General features: G+C 46.8%; 2 protein-coding genes across 4 annotated transcripts in view; one reads left to right on the plus strand and one right to left on the minus strand.

Moving 5' to 3' along the window:
* Positions 1–695: 695 nt before the first annotated feature.
* PIGC (phosphatidylinositol glycan anchor biosynthesis class C) lies at positions 696–4,165 on the minus strand. 2 transcript variants are annotated; one of them, XM_081193333.1, is made up of 2 exons: positions 4,033–4,165; positions 696–2,475 (listed from the first exon to the last, which is right to left on the minus strand). In XM_081193333.1, the coding sequence occupies exon 2, from the start codon at positions 2,370–2,372 to the stop codon at positions 1,479–1,481; it is 894 nt and encodes a 297-aa protein (XP_081049459.1). In that variant the 5' UTR covers positions 2,373–2,475; positions 4,033–4,165; the 3' UTR covers positions 696–1,478. The 2 variants fall into 2 exon arrangements, with proteins under 2 accessions (XP_081049459.1, XP_081049460.1); XM_081193334.1 differs by lacking the exon at positions 4,033–4,165 and adding an exon at positions 2,888–3,065.
* A 4,342-nt stretch (positions 4,166–8,507) lies between these two features.
* Positions 8,508–17,793, plus strand: part of SUCO (SUN domain containing ossification factor) — a 41,303-nt gene continuing 32,017 nt past the window's right edge. For both annotated transcript variants that reach the window (XM_081193277.1, XM_081193278.1), the window contains exons 1-5: positions 8,508–8,657; positions 11,139–11,247; positions 12,641–12,745; positions 16,093–16,238; positions 17,626–17,757. In XM_081193277.1, the coding sequence (XP_081049403.1) occupies positions 8,590–8,657; positions 11,139–11,247; positions 12,641–12,745; positions 16,093–16,238; positions 17,626–17,757 (560 nt within the window). In that variant the 5' untranslated portion in view covers positions 8,508–8,589. The remainder of the gene's footprint in view (positions 8,658–11,138; positions 11,248–12,640; positions 12,746–16,092; positions 16,239–17,625; positions 17,758–17,793) is intronic.

Consider the following 17,793-nt stretch of genomic DNA (forward strand, 5'->3'; position numbering starts at 1 on the left):
AGGAGAAATAAGGAACATGGTGATAACGCCACAGGCTGTTCTCTGACATGTATGATCTTCCCTGTCCTCCCCACAGAATTTGAACCCAAATATATTCATATCCCTTAGTTTGGACGCCTTGAGGAGGGGTTTACATAGGAATCTAAAAGTGCATACCATGGGATCTAACTTTCCCACTCTAGGTGATTATGATTCCCTTAATATGAGATGAGTGCAAAAGGGGGTGGGTCCTGTGTACAGGATTGGGGGGGGGATTATAATCCTTGAGGGATGCTGCTAAGCACTAATGGGACTCCTGTGGGGGCAGACCTCAGATGCTGAGCTTCTTCCATCAGGGTCTCTAGAGTAAATCAGGTGTGCCTTGGATGGTTCAGATTGGCCGGGAACTCAACAGAGCAGAAGGCCTTTGCAGTTCCTGTAGGTTTTGTGCTGCTGTGTCTAAGCTCTGACCAGGGAGACCACAACTCAGAAGAAAGGGCTTGCGGCTACATCGCACTGGTCTCATGGCATGCATGCACACTTCTTGCTGTTTTATTTACTCACAGGTAAACAAACTCAGTAGAAAGACATCTCTTTTCAAAAGGAAGTGGATACTTTTGGTATTTTCCTCCCACATCTGGGCAAAAAAATTATGCTTGATAGGAGACAAAACTTCTTTGCTCTCTTAGAAATGTTAAGTTTTCACACCAAAGGAATAGAGAAAGTTGGTTTATTATATGACATGGAAGAGACATGCATTATATATAAATGCTGCTTCAGACAGCAAAATTGCAATGTAAGCAGGCAGCAAATCCTGCAATACACACACCTTGATCTAAAGAGAGATGAAATGGAGAGTTGGGGAGGAAGAGTATATCTGTCCTGAAGCACGTGCATGTTGGTTCCTTGGGTGCTGAAAGAAGGTCCTTGTGGGAGCTAGGAGATCCACTGGCTACACATTTTAGGGTTCCTTTCTACCCTTTTCCTTCATGGAGAAGGGAGGAGGCTTTGAGGTGAGCAACTCCCAGAGTTCCCAAGGTATTTCCCCCAGAGTTCATGCCCATTTATCACCTCACCATCTTGCAAATGAAGAGCTTGGAAGACTCTCCTTCTAGCTGGCTGTGACTGAGCTGGTTCCCTTTTGTCTCTGCCTTCAAATTACCCTGGCATTATTTTGATGGTCTCCATTCAGGGGATGAACAGACTGTACCTGGTAACGAAATCAGCATGTGCTGGCCTTTATGCAGGGTGTGAGGAAGTCAGAATAGACCTGAATGCCTTTCAGGACACAAGGCTGGGATCAGACTGGTAGCAGGGTCACTCTTGTCCTTTTAGGCTATGTCAACCTTTGATACTTCTGCCATGATCGGCAGTAATAAATGATAGAATGAAGTTCAGATTGACCCACACCTATTCACAAGGCCCCAGTATCTCAGCGGAGATGCAGTTTTATTTTTGTTTTGGCATCAGCAGCTGCCTTTCTTAGGGCCTCGCCTGCTTTACATGAGGAACTTGGAGAGGTCTTCCTTGATTTCAGCTTCATCCCAAGGCCCGTGGATGTTGTCTTTGAAGAGCTGCAGCTTGATGAGGCAGTAAGGACACAGGCAGGAGATGGAGACGAGAAGAAGGGCAAAGAGAACCATGCCAATGCTGGAGATGGTCAGCAGGCCCACCAAGGCAGACAGAGCAAAGAGCAAAGTGGCGACAACATAGCAGCGGGGAGTCCGGGCTTTGAGCTTCTTTTGCAGCATGGGCCACAGGGCAAAGATCTGGATAGCGAATGTCACCATGACGAAGGCGTGCAAGGAGCGAGGCAACCGCGAGGCCAAGCAGACCGAGGCAAAGATGGCCATGTTAAGGGACAGAGTGCTGGACACAATGGCAGCATTGGCGCCGTAGTCATAGAAGATCAGATGTCCCAGGAGCATGAGAGAAGACATGGCATAAATTGTGTCTGTGCTGATGGACTCAGTCAGTGTTTTCAACACTGGGGAGAAGCCGTAGGTGAAGGCCACAAACACCACCGTGTTTTTCAGATCTGCCCAACGCGTCTGGCCGCTCTGGTTTCTCCCCATTCCTGAGTCCAATACGTCAAAAAGGATGTAACCTACCAAGGAAGTCACCAAGCCAGCGCCAAATAACCACTGGGGAGCCAGCAGCCCCACATCCATGTACCGCCAGATGACGACAAAGACGCAGACGCTGCACAGCTGCTGTATGACCACTCCGGACTCAAACACCACCGCCCAGTACTGGTACTTGCGGGCATGGATGTTCTTGCGTAGCTTCTCTAGGAAACTCTGGTCCACATAGTTATCAGGAAAGGGCTGCCTTTTATACAACACTTTCTGCCAGCGCTGCCGTGTGTTTGGTCCCAGCTGAGCAGGCAGCATGATTCCGGCCAAGTCCCTGTCTCACGGCTCTTCCTTACAACATCAATGGATGATGGAACTCATGCCCAGACTTGTCCCTGGTTTTCTAGGTCACTGCTGGCACCTAGAAAGAAAACAAGTCCATCAAGCCAAGATCTGCAGGTCAAAAGCACAGCAGTCAGTTCCCATGGCCACAGAAACCACCAAGAGAAGCTGTGCTACAACACTTGGGGACCCCATCATCCGACTGCTTCGGAAACAGGGCCCACTATCTTGGCTCCTCCTAGGCAGTCACATTGCTTGGCTTCTCCTTCCTCCGGCCCTTCATGATCACCAGTAACCAGAAGTCAACAAAATCTGTTGGCTTTACTTGGGAGCAAACACGCCAAGGATTTGGTATTTAGGCTCCATGTGTTCTTTCATATATAGCACCCCAAAATCTCTGGCCTCCTCTTGTGCAAGCTGGGCACACACGTGAAAGTTGTTCAGGGGAAACCGAAACATGTGTGTGCGTTTAGCTCCCAGCATGAAAATACCTTTATGGTGCCATTTCCGTTCACTTCCGCCTTTTGATCCAGTGCCAGCGTCCCTCCGCCAGCTGCCTGGAACTGACTTGCAGGGCTGGAGATCCCTCCGTTCCCCAAGCCAAGGATCCCCGGGATTCCCACGGGCCGCCGCTCCCTCGGGGCTCCAGCCGGCCAGGCCGCGGTGGCTCCCAGATCGGCGTGCAACGCAGCTGGCAGCCCAAGCCGGCGAGAGCGCGGGCTGGCAGGCGCGCGCCCGGGGCGGGGAGAAGGGACGCCCGGGTGCCTGGCGGGGGAGGCCGAGAAGGAGGGCAGTGGCGGCTCCCTGCCTCCCTTCCTCGTGCGCCAAGAAGGCTCCTCTTCCCTCCCGGGCCGAGCAGCACATCCGGACGTGCAGGCGCCCCCGGGAAGGAGAGGCGAGGCTTCTCCCTGGCAGGCGCTGGTCCAGGGGAGCTGGGGAACTCCCTCCCACAGGACAGCCGGGCTGAAGGAAGGGGTTCCCACCGACGCATCTGGCCGGCCCCAGTGAGAAGTTGGTACGTTTACTGGCTGGTTTAGGTTCAAATCCAGGAAACCCGTTTCTTAACTAAGAATGGCTAAAATATTGTGGAACTTTAAAATAATAATTGCCCCCCCCCCAAAGATTTTAAGGGACATAAGGAAACTCACTGAACACACACTAGGGAGTGAGCCCCCTGGAATGCAGTGATAGAAGTAAATATAGGATCACACCGCGTGTCCCGGGGTTTATATTTGTTGTAAATAGGTTTATTGACCCAGGGATAGTGCCCATTCATCCCACTTGGCTCAGGTGTAAAGACAGATAGTACCTGCCTAACCCTAGGAGGAATTCCTGCCATAAATTCAGACATCTGCAAACTCAAGTTTTAAGTGGTTGGCATTTTGGGGTAAAATATTGGGGGGGGGGTAAAGCCTTGTGCATGTACTAAATGGACAGTTTGACTCAATTTGACACATTTGCATTATTGCATGCTCAGAGGAAAAAAAGTCCTTTCACCTGTGCATAGGTTTCTGGGTCAAGCATGACCACCGGACATAGGGCAGGGTTCTGTCCTATGAAATACGCCTCTGTTGGCTACCAATTGTATTATGTTATGGGTCAAATATGCTGCCATCATCTGATTCAGTAGCTTTACCTGCTAGCTAGAGCAAACGGACTTTGGCATCGTTGTCACCAGGTGCCCTGTGTGCCTGTAAGCTGTCACCCTCCAGCAGGGCACCTTTTGGCAATAATTTTTTTTTGTCAGTGCTGATGTTTTCAGTGGAAGTTAAATCAAATTCAAACCAGCCCTTATCCTCAGTAACCTCAGATTACAGGAACTCCCGTAGGAGAAATGGTTCTGATCAATGCATTCAGATCCACTGAGAAGAGCAGGGGAACACAGAGTGTTCTTGGTGTGCACATCCGTCCGGGAAAGTGCTAAGAAGTGTCAGCTTTTCCTTCCAAGTATCTTGTGAGGGTGATGAGTGGGCCTCCTAAAAATGGTTGTGGGAGGAATAGGGCTCCCAGAACACACAGGCAGTGGGAGTGGGCAAATTGATGAAAAAGGTTCCATATGATGTCACTGAACCCGATTTTCTCAACAGACAGAAGCATCAGATATAATCAGGCTTGTACTAAATATATTTACTAAATATATTTACTCATAATTAAGCTCTCCCAAAGTTCAGTGTGGTTCATGTTCTAGTAAGCATATGTAAGATTGCAGCGTCAGCAGCACAAGTATACGTGCAAAGGTCATTTTGGTGATAGTAAATGAAGCCCACGTCAGCAGCACAAGTATACGTGCAAAGGTCATTTTGGTGATAGTAAATGAAGCCCACTTGAATGACGCTTAGGTAACTCCTGTTCTTGCTGGATAAGGTCCACTACCTGCACCTCACATGATGTTTGTTTCATTTTTCAGGTGTAGCTGGGGACAGCGTGGCAATAGTGGTGTCTGATTTCAAAACTAGAGATTCCTAGCTGGAGGCCCTATGGGACATTTGGGATTTTAGGTTGCTCCGCCTCCCATCTTGCAATAGCTTCTGATGCCTTTCCAGATTTCTCTCCCAGGGCCATAAAAATGTTTCATATAGCAAATCGGAAGTCAGTCACTGTGTTAGCAGCACTGAATGCTCTCTTCCTGAGTGAGAAGACATATATATACACTCAAGATCCATGCAGCTTAATTCCCAAAGTCTGCCAACTGGCAAATTTCCATTGTGAGAATTTGTGATAGGAGATGAAGTGAATTTCTTCATACACAGAGCTAGATTATGGAAAACAAAAGAAAATAGGGACAAGTCAACAGAAGACGATAGAAGGGAATGGGTAATGAATTCACACAATTTGAAATGCAAAATTTCAAAATTAAAGCTTTTAGTTCCAAAATTTAAATTATTTATTCTGGAAGCCATTTTTGGTTAATTTTCATAGAACCATGGGATCAGGTTTTGAAAGTACAAATAACAAAAACATCAAAACAGTGAGGGTGTTTATGTACTAAGTGTTTATGCAATAACTGCATTTTGTTCACTTGTTATGTGACATCATGATCAAATTTGTTCTCCTGTTTCCCCCATCTACAGTTCTTCAATCTTTTTTCATAATGCAACCCTCTTTTTAGAGAAAGAATGAAACATTGGTGAAATCTTCCTTCTAAGTAGCCTTAGAAGGAACTCTTTTATTTTGTTTTGTTTTTTAAAGATCTGTGACTCTGAACATGAAAGACCTGCTGGGGCTTTGAGGGCACTTGGGACCCATGAGGAAGGAAACTAGCAATCTTATAGTGTGATTAAATGATTTTTTTAAAAAATAAAAATGTTAAGATTTACTTTTAAAAAACATGGAGTGCCTGTCCATTTGGCACCTTAATATTGGGTTGATCTTTTTAGCCTACTTTTTTTTAAAATGGTAAAACGATTATGCAACTAAAAATGCTTTAGTTCAAGTTGTTACAATTGATTTTTAAAATGATTAAAATATGGAGGGTCTCCTTCATGATTATGTAGTTGTTACATGTGGTTGGGTTGTGGATTTTTTTTGAAATTAAACGGTGTTTAATTTCAAACGGAGGGCAAATGTTGTCCCTATTTTCAAAAAGGGGAAAAGAGAGGACCCAAATAATTACCGCCCAGTCAGTCTGACATCAATACCAGGGAAGATTCTGGAGCAGATCATTAAGAAAACAGTCTGTGAGCACCTAGAAAGGAATGCTGTGATCACCAATAGTCAGCATGGATTTCTGAAAAATAAGTCATGTCAGACTAACCTTATCTTGTTTTTTGACAGAATTACAAGCCTGGTAGATGAAGGGAACGCAGTGAATGTAGCCTACCTTGATTTCAGTAAGGCATTTGACAAGGTGCCCCATGATATTCTTGTAAAGAAGCTGGTAAAATGCGGTCTTGACTATGCTACCACTCAGTGGATTTGTAACTGGCTGACTGACCGAACCCAAAGGGTTCTCATCAATGGTTCCTCTTCATCCTGGAGAAGAGTGACTAGTGGGGTGCCACAGGGTTCTGTCTTGGGCCCGGTCTTATTCAACATCTTTATCAACGACTTGGATGATGGACTCAAGGGCATCCTGATCAAATTTGCAGATGACACCAAACTGGGAGGGGTGGCTAACACCCCAGAGGACAGGATCACACTTCAAAACGACCTTGACAGATTAGAGAACTGGGCAAAAACAAACAAGATGAATTTTAACAGGGAGAAATGTAAAGTATTGCACTTGGGGGAAAAAAATGAGAGGCACAAATACAAGATGGGTGACACCTGGCTTGAGAGCAGTACATGTGAAAAGGATCTAGGAGTCTTGGCTGACCACAAACTTGACATGAGCCAACAGTGTGACGCGGCAGCTAAAAAAGTCAATGCAATTCTGGGCTGCATCAATAGGAGTATAGCATCTAGATCAAGGGAAGTAATAGTGCCACTGTATTCTGCTCTGGTCAGACCTCACCTGGAGTACTGTGTCCAGTTCTGGGCACCACAGTTCAAGAAGGACACTGACAAACTGGAACGTGTCCAGAGGAGGGCAACCAAAATGGTCAAAGGCCTGGAAACGATGCCTTATGAGGAACGGCTAAGGGAGCTGGGCATGTTTAGCCTGGAGAAGAGGAGGTTAAGGGGTGATATGATAGCCATGTTCAAATATATAAAAGGATGTCACATAGAGGAGGGAGAAAGGTTGTTTTCTGGTGCTCCAGAGAAGCGGACACGGAGCAATGGATCCAAACTCCAAGAAAGAAGATTCCACCTAAACATTAGGAAGAACTTCCTGACAGTAAGAGCTGTTTGACAGTGGAATTTGCTGCCAAGGAGTGTGGTGGAGTCTCCTGCTTTGGAGGTCTTTAAGCAGAGGCTTGACAACCATATGTCAGGAGTGCTCTGATGGTGTTTCCTGCTTGGCAGGGGGTTGGACTCGATGGCCCTTGTGGTCTCTTCCAACTCTATCATTCTATGATTCTATGGTGTATAGATTTTATGAAATAGAATGAATGAGTGAGTGAGTGAGTATGGCCTTTGCGTTCATTTCTGTGAAAAGGTATAGAGCAGTGCTGTCCATCATCCCGACGCGGTGAGCTCAGGTGTGCTGGCCAAGGACCAGCCTAGGGCAGCCCTTGCAATGTCACAACCGCAGGTAAAGGCTGGAGCCCAGTCCCAAGCATCATGGAAGGTAAAGGTAAAGGGGCCCCTGACCATTAGGTCCAGTCGTAGACGACTTTGGGGTTGCGGCGCTCATCTCGCTTTACTGGCCGAGGGAGCCGGCGTACAGCTTCCGGGTCATGTGGCCAGCAGGACTAAGCCGCTTCTAGTGAACCAGAGCAGCGCACAGAAACGCCGTTTACCTTCCCACCAGAGCGGTACCTGTTTATCTAATTGCACTTCGTGCTTTCGAACTGCCAGGTTGGCAGGAGCAGGGACCGAACAACGGGAGCTCACCCTGTCGCGGGGATTCGAACGGCCGTCCTTCTGCTCGGCAGGTTCTAGCCTCTGTGGTTTAACCCACAACGCCACATAGTGCAAGAGGAAGCCGCAAATTGGGCGCTCAGTGCGCCTCTAAAACCTGATCTTGAGGCTCTGCGTCACATCGCCGCCGGGGGCCTCGAAGACTATAAAAAGCCCCCGCGCGGCCTTTGCTGCAAGCTGCCGTAGAGAATGCCTGATCGACGAAAGCGATTTAAGGCTCTTGTCGGTTCGTGCTCACGGCGCGTAAGTTCTCTTAAGAAAAGCAGCGCCTTGGCTGCTACACCCCCATCCCCACCCCGCCTGCAACACCCGAGGCAGTTTCAGAGGGACCCGCGAGCGCTCCGGCGTTCCCGCAGGACGCCTATCCCTCCCCGCCATGGCTTTAGGGCGGGGGAGCGCGCGGCCCGTCCGCGGGCGGAGAGGGGAAAGGGAAAACTGTCCAATCAGCGGCCGCCTTGGAGAAAAGGTCGCTGTCGATTGGCTGGCGGCGGCCTCTCTGGGCCGTTGTCTTTCGAAACGGAGGGGAAGCGGCCTGGTGCGCAGGCGCGGCCCTGCCTCCCCTGGCGGTGACGCGTCACATTCCAGCTCAGCGCGTCGCGGATCCAGCGCGGGCGGCGGACGCGGCTGCCGCTCGGAGCCCTCGCCCGCCCCGCCGCCCGCCCTTCTCCGCCCCGGCCCTCGGGAGGATGCGCCGCCGCCCGCGGGCCCCACGAGGCGGACGGCGGAGACCATGAAGGAGCCTCCCCGCCGGCGGCTGCTCCTGGCTTCCTCCTGCTTCCTCCTGGGCTGCCTGGCCGGGTGAGTCCCAAGGCGCCCCCGCCCGGGCCAGGGCTCTCGGGCGCGATGGGGCTCCTCCGCCTGCGCGGGCTGTCAGCTGAGGTCAGGCCTAGGCAAGCCTGGCGCGGTCCGGGAGGCGGGCAGCCCGCGGGGACGGGCGGCGGAGTTCCGCTCGTGGGAGAGCAGGAGGAGAGTCCGGGAAAGAGGTCTGGCTGCTGCCCCGGGTCCCTGGGCCCCCTGAGCGGCTTTGGCGAGCTCAGCCAGGCGGGCCGGGCAGACAGGGATTTGCAAGGACAGAGCGGGATTCTTAGTGATGTTGTTTCCCTGCACTCCCGTGAGCTGCTGCGCCCCAGTTCTTCAGCCTGGCAGGCTTCCCTTGGGGGCTTTTTTCGCTTTTTGGCTGTTAATCTGTGTTTGGCATAATAACCCTGTAAATGTAGTGAACAACTAGCATGTAGGATTCTGCTTTCTGTCGAGGGACTACAGTCCTGCAATAGATTTTAACTAGTTACAGATGGGTAGCCGTGTTGGTCTGCCATAGTCAAAATAAAAAAATTCCTTCCTGTAGCACCTTAAAGACCAACTAAGTTAGTTCTTGGTATAAGCTTTCGTGTGCATGCACACTTCTTCAGATACACTGAAACAGAAGTTGCCGCCCGCCCTTCTCCGCCCCGGCCCTCGGGAGGATGCGCCGCCGCCCGCGGGCCCCACGAGGCGGACTAGATTTTAACTAGATTTTAACTAGTTAAACTACCATTCTAAACAAGAAAAGTCAGAGGGGGAAATGGGCCTTGTGTTTGATAAATGTACAAAACCAGCTGAAAAATAACGTGCTATTCTTTGTTATCAATGTGTTTTCTCCCTCGGGCATGTAAGAGTGTTTTGAAAGCAGAGCAAAGATGTAGCTAAAGCACCACACTGGCAATTTCTGATGGAAATAAGTGGAGCTTCAACATGAAGTCACAGATCTCCATCTTCAGGAGGAGAGTAGCAAGCCAGATATGCTACAAAAGCTGTTCTGTGACACTTAGGTACAGTGGTACCCCGCAAGATGAATGCCTCGCAAGACGGAAAACTCGCTAGACGAAAGAGTTTTCCGTTTTGGAGGTGCTTCGCAAAACGAATTTCCTATGGGCTTGCTTCGCAAGACAACAATGTCTTGCGAGTTCCTGCTGGTTTTTTTCCCTTTCCCCCCTTTTTCTAAGCCGCTAAGCCGCTTATCAGCTGATCCGATCAGCAGATAAGCCGCTAAAAGCGCTAATCTGTCACTGGGCTTGCTTGCAAGACGAAAAAACCGCTAGACGAAGAGAATCACAGAACGGATTCTTTTCGTCTTGTGAGGCACCACTGTACATACAACCATATGCACTAACAGTATGTTTGTAGGCTGGTGTATATTTATTTTATTGGCAAGGCTGATACAAGTATGTATTCTTATGATGCATTATGACTTGCGCCAATCTGAATCCCCCTTTGCTTCCAGATAATTTGCTCACATAAGCAGCTTATTCAGCAGATATTTGGGGGCTTAATCCTTTCATTATTTATGAATAACTGATTAATTAATTATATTTGTATACCACCCTTCATCCATGGATCTCAGGGCAGTTCACAACATAAAAATACACGTGCTCGCTTTGGCAGCATATATACTAAAATTGGAACGGCACAACATAAAAATACAGGATAAAAACACAAAATACATAATAAAAAGAACAACAAAAAGCCCATAAACCAATAATCCCCTCCCCCCACAAACATTTAAAAGGGCCTTGTTGAAGAGGAATGTTTTCGCCTGGAGGGTGAGACTTAATACCCATGGATTCAAGTGACAATAAAGGAGTTTGTGACTAAATATTGGGAAGAACTTTCTGACAGTAAGAGCTTCTTCGACAGTGGAACAGTCTCCCTTGGGAAGTGAAAACTTTCATTGGAGGTTTTCATGCAGAGGTTGGGTAGCCATGTGTCATGGATGCTTTAGTTGAGATTCCTGCATTGCAGGGGTTGGACTAGATGACCCTTGGGGTCCCTTCCAACTTGATTGAAGCATGTATTCTGGCAGCAATTCTTTAAGCTTGGAGTCTGGCAGGATTTATTTTTCACAAATCCATGCTAACTCCTACAAATCACTATATTATAAAGATATTTGCAGATAGACTCCTTTATAATATGTTGTAGTTTATTCCCTTATGTCAGAGTTAGACTATCCAGTATTTAGGTTTTTTGGGTCTTCCTCTTTCACCATTTTGAAGATTAGTACAACATTTACTTGCCTCATCCTCGCATGCAGGCCATTCTCCAGGAATGCTCATACTCTGACCCCTCACTTTTCAGGCTGTATTTGTGAGGGTGCATTCAATGCCCTTTTGGGGCAAAACAGGAGTTGAGTAGGTAACTTTTTTTTTTTGCGGGTCAGGGCATATTTCATCATCCTTGCCTCGCCCTCTCATGGCATCAGCTATGATGTAACTGCATCTGTCTGTGGTTTTGTTCTTTTAACAGATTACCCAGCTGGCATGTCTTTTGTAAAGAGAGTCCTTCCTCTGTCTCTTTGCATTTACCAAATGAGAACTGTCCCTTGGCAAACATGGACAAGAACACCCAGGAAAAGGTAACTGCCTGGAAGAAACTGAACAGCTTTATTGGGGACTTGCATGCAGAATATGACATGAAAAATGTCGTCCTTGCAGGATTATTTAAAGGCTGCTTTAAATTGAGAGGAAATGTTTAAATTTGAAGCAACAACTCAGAATGGCTTTCTTTTTCTATACATCATGGAACCTAAATTATTGAAACATAATGATTTTCTAAAACAAGCTTATCTGTGTCTTAAGGTTCCTTGGCCATCTCTCTTGAGTTACATCCAAAGCAGCTTCTGTGAAATGGCCCTCCCAAAAGCCTCTTCTGGTGGTGACAGCAGGATCTTTGCCACGTGTATCTGAGAAGATAAAATCAGACAATCCCCCAGGCTAGGCCTTTGGAGCATCTCTCAGAATGGATTTGATTTCACCCCAGTGGGTAGTTGGGAATTCTTCTTCTGCAGGTGCTGCTTTGGATGCAGCCCAGTGTAAACAGTGCAGCCATTGTTAAAGATTTACACAAGGGTGGCCTTGATTGTTTTTGTTGCAACAGGCCTTGTGGCCCCTTGAAGAATAACTATTTTAATTACATATATTATGTATGCTATCCAATGTCATGCGATTGGACTCTCCAGAGTGAATTTGGTAGGAACTGAATGGGGTAGAAGAGGAAGAGAAGTCCTCCTCATGCGGCAGGAATAACCCTGTAGGCCAGCTAACTCCATTAGATGTCACCCTATGACAGTTTTTCTCAAACTTGGGTCTCCAGCTGTTGCTGGACTACAATTCCCTGATGGGAGTTGTACTCCCAACAACAGCTGGGGACCCAAGTTTGAGAAACACTGCCTATTGCATGGGTAGGCAAACTAAGGCCTGGGAGACAGATCCGGCCCAATTGCCTTCTAAATCTGGCCCGCGGATGGTCCGGGAATCAGCGTATTTTCACATGAGTAGAATGTGCATCTCTGGGTTATTTGTGGGGCCTGCCTGGTGTTTTTACATGAGTGGAATATGTGTTTTTATTTAAAATGCATCTCTGGGTTATTTGTGGGGCATAGGAACTCGTTCATATTTTATTCCAAAATATAGTCCGACCCCCCACAAGGTCTGAGGAACAGTGGACCGGCCCCCTGCTGAAAAAGGTTGCTGACCCCTGGCCCATGGCATCAGTCTGCATCAACTTTGGCCATAATGTTTTTGGTTTTAAGATGCCAGAGGTCTCTTTGTGTTTGCTAAATGTCAGTCATTGAAAGGTCTTAAACAATTGAAGACACTCTCTAGATCACATTTTGGTGCATGCAAAATGGTGAAAGATTAGACTAAAAAATGTCTTTTAGGATTAAAAGTACCTCCTCAGAGCCGAAGTTTCCCAGGAAAGCTTGGCAGCTGCATCTATCTAAATACATTTCTGTATCTTTCCACTAGGAGGAGACCCATGGATCCATTGGAACATTGTCTTTGGAACACATTGACTCCAGTATAAACACCCATCCTGAAGAATGTTTAGTTGACTGCACAAAGCAAAAAGAGGCAAGTCTTTGGGGATATGCCTATTCTTTCAGCCATGATCCATGCCTCTGAGCTTTGGAGCGGTCATAGCAGCGCTTGAAACTCCCCTGGTGCTAGACATGTTCCGCTATAGGGAATGGTCCGTTGGCAAGCAGTTTCAGAAGTCTTGTTGTGCTGTGCTGTGTCTGATAAAACTTGAGATAAAATTTTCTGCCTGCTGCCTGAGTGATCTGCCACTGCTTGCCCCGCTGTGTGGGTCAGCTGGAAGGCACTGCAGTCGCAGGAGTTGAATGCCTCCCTGCATGACTCTAGATGCTTCCCCTCCTCCATGTGGCTGCGCCTGCCCTACCTGCTTTGCTTTAGCTGGGCTTCCTTGAAGGAACGGCTAAGGGAGCTGGGCATGTTTAGCCTGGAGAAGAGGAGGTTAAGGGGTGATATGATAGCCATGTTCAAATATATAAAAGGATGTCACATAGAGGAGGGAGAAAGGTTGTTTTCTGCTGCTCCAGAGAAGCGGACACGGAGCAATGGATCCAAACTCCAAGAAAGAAGATTCCACCTAAACATTAGGAAGAACTTCCTGACAGTAAGAGCTGTTTGACAGTGGAATTTGCTGCCAAGGAGTGTGGTGGAGTCTCCTGCTTTGGAGGTCTTTAAGCAGAGGCTTGACAACCATATGTCAGGAGTGCTCTGATGGTGTTTCCTGCTTGGCAGGGGGTTGGACTCGATGGCCCTTGTGGTCTCTTCCAACTCTATGATTCTATGATTCCTTCTCTCCTTCATCTGCTGCTGTGAGAGGGAGGGAGGGAGGACGGGTTTTGGGGGGAACTTTCCCCTAGGTAGCTATTGGGAAAGTGCCTCACATGTGTGGTCTAAACCACTGAGCCCCTTGGGCTTGCTGATCGGAAGGTCGGTGACTTGAATCCACATGATCCACATTGTTTCCTGCTTGGCAGGGGGTTGGACTCGATGGCCCTTGTGGTCTCTTCCAACTCTATGATTCTATGACTCTATGATGGGGTGAGCTCCTGTTGCTCTTTCCCAGCTCCTGCCAACCTAGCAATTTGGAAGCATACCAGTGCAAGTAGATAAATAAGTCCTGCTGTGGCAGGAAGGTAAACGGCGTTTTCGTGCACTCTGGCACTTGTCACAGTGTTCAGTTGCGGCAGAAGCTGTTTAGTAATGCTGGCCACATGACCTGGAAAAGCTGTCTGTGGTCAAATGCTGACTCCTTTGGCCTAAAAAGTGAGATGAGCACCTCAGCTCCATAGTCACCTTTGACTGGACTTAACCGTCCAGGGGTCCTTTACATTTTTTGATTTCTCCTTTGCATGGGGGGAGGGGAAGATCAACACAGAGAGTCCTTTCCACCACCAGGGATGAGGGGGGAGAGGCTGGAGGGAATGTTGTGGGGTTGGGGTGCTGAAGAGACTGGGGTGTGTGTGTCTCTGTGGCTCAGCTGTGTTTGTGCTTCTCTACAAGAGGGAGGAGACTGAGAAATAGCAAAGGAGAGAGGGAGCCATGGGGGGTGTGTGTGAAAGGTTTTTATTCTGGAGTAAATCTGCACCTCAGAGAGCCTGTCTGAGTGTCGGGTGTGAAGGAGCTGCCACTGTGGGAGGAGGGAAGGAGGCTGATATCATCATACAGTTTAAAGGTTGTGTTGTTTTGCTCCTATCGGTTGAAGGGTTTGAAGGATTTATTTAGCCTTTTATCTTCCTTTCGGGCACCACCTCTGTGGAAGCTACAGTGGTTACATACAGGTTACATACGCTTCAGGTTACAGACTCCGCTAACCCAGAAATAGTGCTTCAGGTTAAGAACTTTGCTTCAGGGTAAGAACAGAAATTGGGCTCCGGCGGCGCGGCAGCAGCAGGAGGCCCCCATTAGCTAAAGTGGTGTTTCAGGTTAAGTATGGACCTCCGGAATGAATTAAGTATTTAACCTGAGGTACCACTGTATACTGTTTTCACCCCGTTATTTACTTCATAAAATGGGTATATCAAATGAGTGCCCTCACAGAGGTTTAAAAAGGAATTAAACACTAAATACCAGCAAAGCCCTTTGACCAACTGGCCATTGAGGTCTCTGGCTGCTCAGCTCCAACCCTGGCATCTCTCTGCTGTGAGAGCCCTCAAGGGAAAGGCAGCATCAGCAACATTTGTGCAGTGGGTCTGTTCCACCATTGAACTAGGTAGAGCTGGTTTGGCTGCTAATCCTGTTTAGGGCAGTCGTTGTATAGAGGCTTTTCTCAAGGAGTGACTGGGGAACCCAGCCAGATGGGTGGGGTATAAATCATAACATGATTTTTATTCTTGTTGAGAGTACTAAGTGCAGTACGGTTGCTGAGCTGCAGGGCTGCCTTTGTTTAGCACCGGGCACAGGATGTTTGGGTGTGAACAGGTGCCTCCTTTGGACTGCCTGAGCTCTCTGGTTCCCTAAGCCACTTGCCCTGGCTCTCAGTAGTAGAACTTGCTCTTCTCCCTTACGTGTTCCTGCACAGGGACCTTGGAGAAGAAAGGTAGGTTGCTCTCCTGTAGCTTAAGTGGTCCTCCTTCCCCACAGTCCTTGTATCCTCTGAGCTGATTTTCTCTTTCTCTAGCTTTCTTCTTACGTGCTGCAGCAGTCTTATTAGCAACCGAGTGAATAGGCAGGGGCCACCCCCCTTCTGGAGGACTGGGGGTAATCCTCTTGCCAAAAAGCATTTTCTCACCCACCTCTAGAAGGTTCTGAACATTGCTCTATGCAGGTTTCAGAACCTGTGAGCAATGACAGTTGAAAGACCTATGGTCACAGGCAAGCGATACTGATGCTATTAAAAAAACAACCCTTACTGGCAATATGAAGAAGTCGCTTTTCTGTTACATGTAAATTGATGGCTAAAAAATGTCTTTAATCTGCTTGCAGTCCAAGTGTAAAATTAGTTAGGGAAAATGCAGATTTCTAGATGGGATGTAAAGATTTTATGAATGCTCATTTCCTTTGCACAATAGTTTCCTTGTGGACTGCGCGGCCAAGTCTACTGGCACTATGAGAATAAGAAGCACTTGAATTTTCCACAAGGAACCTGAAGTATTTGCTAGGCTAATGCAGTTGAGTGCTGCCCCCGTCCCAACAAATTGATCCCGATAGCAGCATTTCATATATGTAGTTTTAGTAAGATGAACCACTTGACTATCATGGTGAATTGTATTAAGGCTCAAAGGTTAGTTTTTACTTGTCCCAGCTTGCTTATGGTTGGCTTACCCTGTGGAATAGCAGCCTTGTAGGCTTCACTATTCTTTTTTGTGCTTTGAGTAGTTAAAATAAATTCTGCAAATTGGGCAGATGTTGGAACTGATTCTAAAGTGTATATTGACATTTTTGAACAGAACATGGAGATGGAGGAATTGAGGACACCTGAAGTTGAGGCACAGTCTTCAGTGGATTCCAATGAAGGTTCTTTTAGTGTAGCTGATATCCCTGATAGTACTTTCAGCATATCTACCTCGGAGATCTCACCAGTCTCTCAGCCCAAGTAAGCTATTCCATTTTTTTTGGCCATTTCTGCATAGTATTACATCAAGAGGCATTTCACCTCCTGGAGATACTTTCTGATCAAGCAGTTTATAATTTTTCTATTAAAAAAATTAACCTTTCATCTGTTCTAAACAGAAACTGAAAGAAGTGTGAACCTGTAAGATATTGTCAGGGACTGGATTGAGAAATGGTGGCAGCCCCCCCCAACCTTCCCATTGATTTAGAACAATGGTTTGCAGAGGGGCATAATGCTGAGGGGGAAAGCTGGGAGATACTGGGTGAGGAACAGCTAGAAGAAGAAATACCAGGAGAGAGACAGCTGGCAGATTCACTGTCTTTAGAAAGCATTCCTGACCCCCCCTTTGCCTAAGACTAGACGGGCTTTGAGATAGAACAGAAAGCACAGTGGCAACAAGCTCAGATTACCCGACGTAGGAGTGATGTAGATTAATGGGTACGGAGGGGGTGAACCTTTACTGGGAGTAATGCCATTCCTAGAGAGATATGCATTCCTTTGTCTCTCGCTGTGATTATTAAAGAAATAAATGGTAAGAATGCTCCTTTCATTTGATCTGCTTATTTACTGTCACCAGGGGAGGGATCCTATTCCTCGAAGCCTGACATAGGTAGCCAACACACTGCATTATGTATTATATATATGCACTTTAAGAAAACTACACGAGGTTATCAACTGTTGACTCTCTGACTTGATTCATTCATGGCAGCAACTGATACCACATTAAAGTTAGGAAACTGCATTTGTTTTAAGTTGAATTATATTGACAGGTGTAGTATTGCTCCATAGCTAAAGATTCACTATTGACATTTCTAATAATGCCAGTGAAATAATAATAATAATAATAATAATAATAATAATAATAATAATAATAATAATAATAATAATAATAATAATTAATAATTAATAATTTATTTATACCCCATCCAATCTGGGCGGCTTCCAACAGAACACTAAACTACAATAACCTATTAAACATTAAAAGCTTCCCTAAACAAATTCCCTACAATTGCACACTTTCTGCAAGAAATAATAGAATAAGTCATTTGAGTAGAAGAGTACTCTCCCTCTCAACAGACTAATTGAGGGTTGGATGCATTATTTATTAATATTATTATCCCTCCTTTCTCACAGACTGGGACTCAAGGCAGTATATACAAATATATGCAAAAATGTAAAAACGTATAAAAGATGTTCCCTCACTGCCTCGTTTCATATATTGGGCTATATGCAGTTCTTTGTCTTCTGTGGTTACCAGGCAACTGCTTTAATACAAGGGTGCGTTGATGTGTCATGGTATTAGAAATTCCAGCAAAAATATTAGTTATTTCACAGAAGTAAAAAGCATGTTTGTTTTCTTTTCCTTCAGTGCAATAGAAAACTCCAGTGCTGATATCCCTGTAGCTGAAGCAGAGCAGTCCGAGTCTGACTGTGACCTGGCTGGGGCACTTGAGGGTCAGCCTCAGGGTGACTCTTCGGCTCTTGATACTTCTCCAGAGGGGTGAGTATTAAAATAACTGCTGCCATAGGCTGTTCC

This window comes from Podarcis bocagei, assembly GCF_964188305.1.
Source record: "Podarcis bocagei genome assembly, chromosome: 5".
Lineage (NCBI taxonomy): Eukaryota > Metazoa > Chordata > Lepidosauria > Squamata > Lacertidae > Podarcis > Podarcis bocagei.

What these genes read in the sequence shown, in the direction of transcription:
- PIGC (XM_081193333.1), bottom strand. Translation starts at nt 2,372, where the DNA reads ATGCTGCCTGCTCAGCTGGGACCAAACACACGGCAGCGCTGGCAGAAA.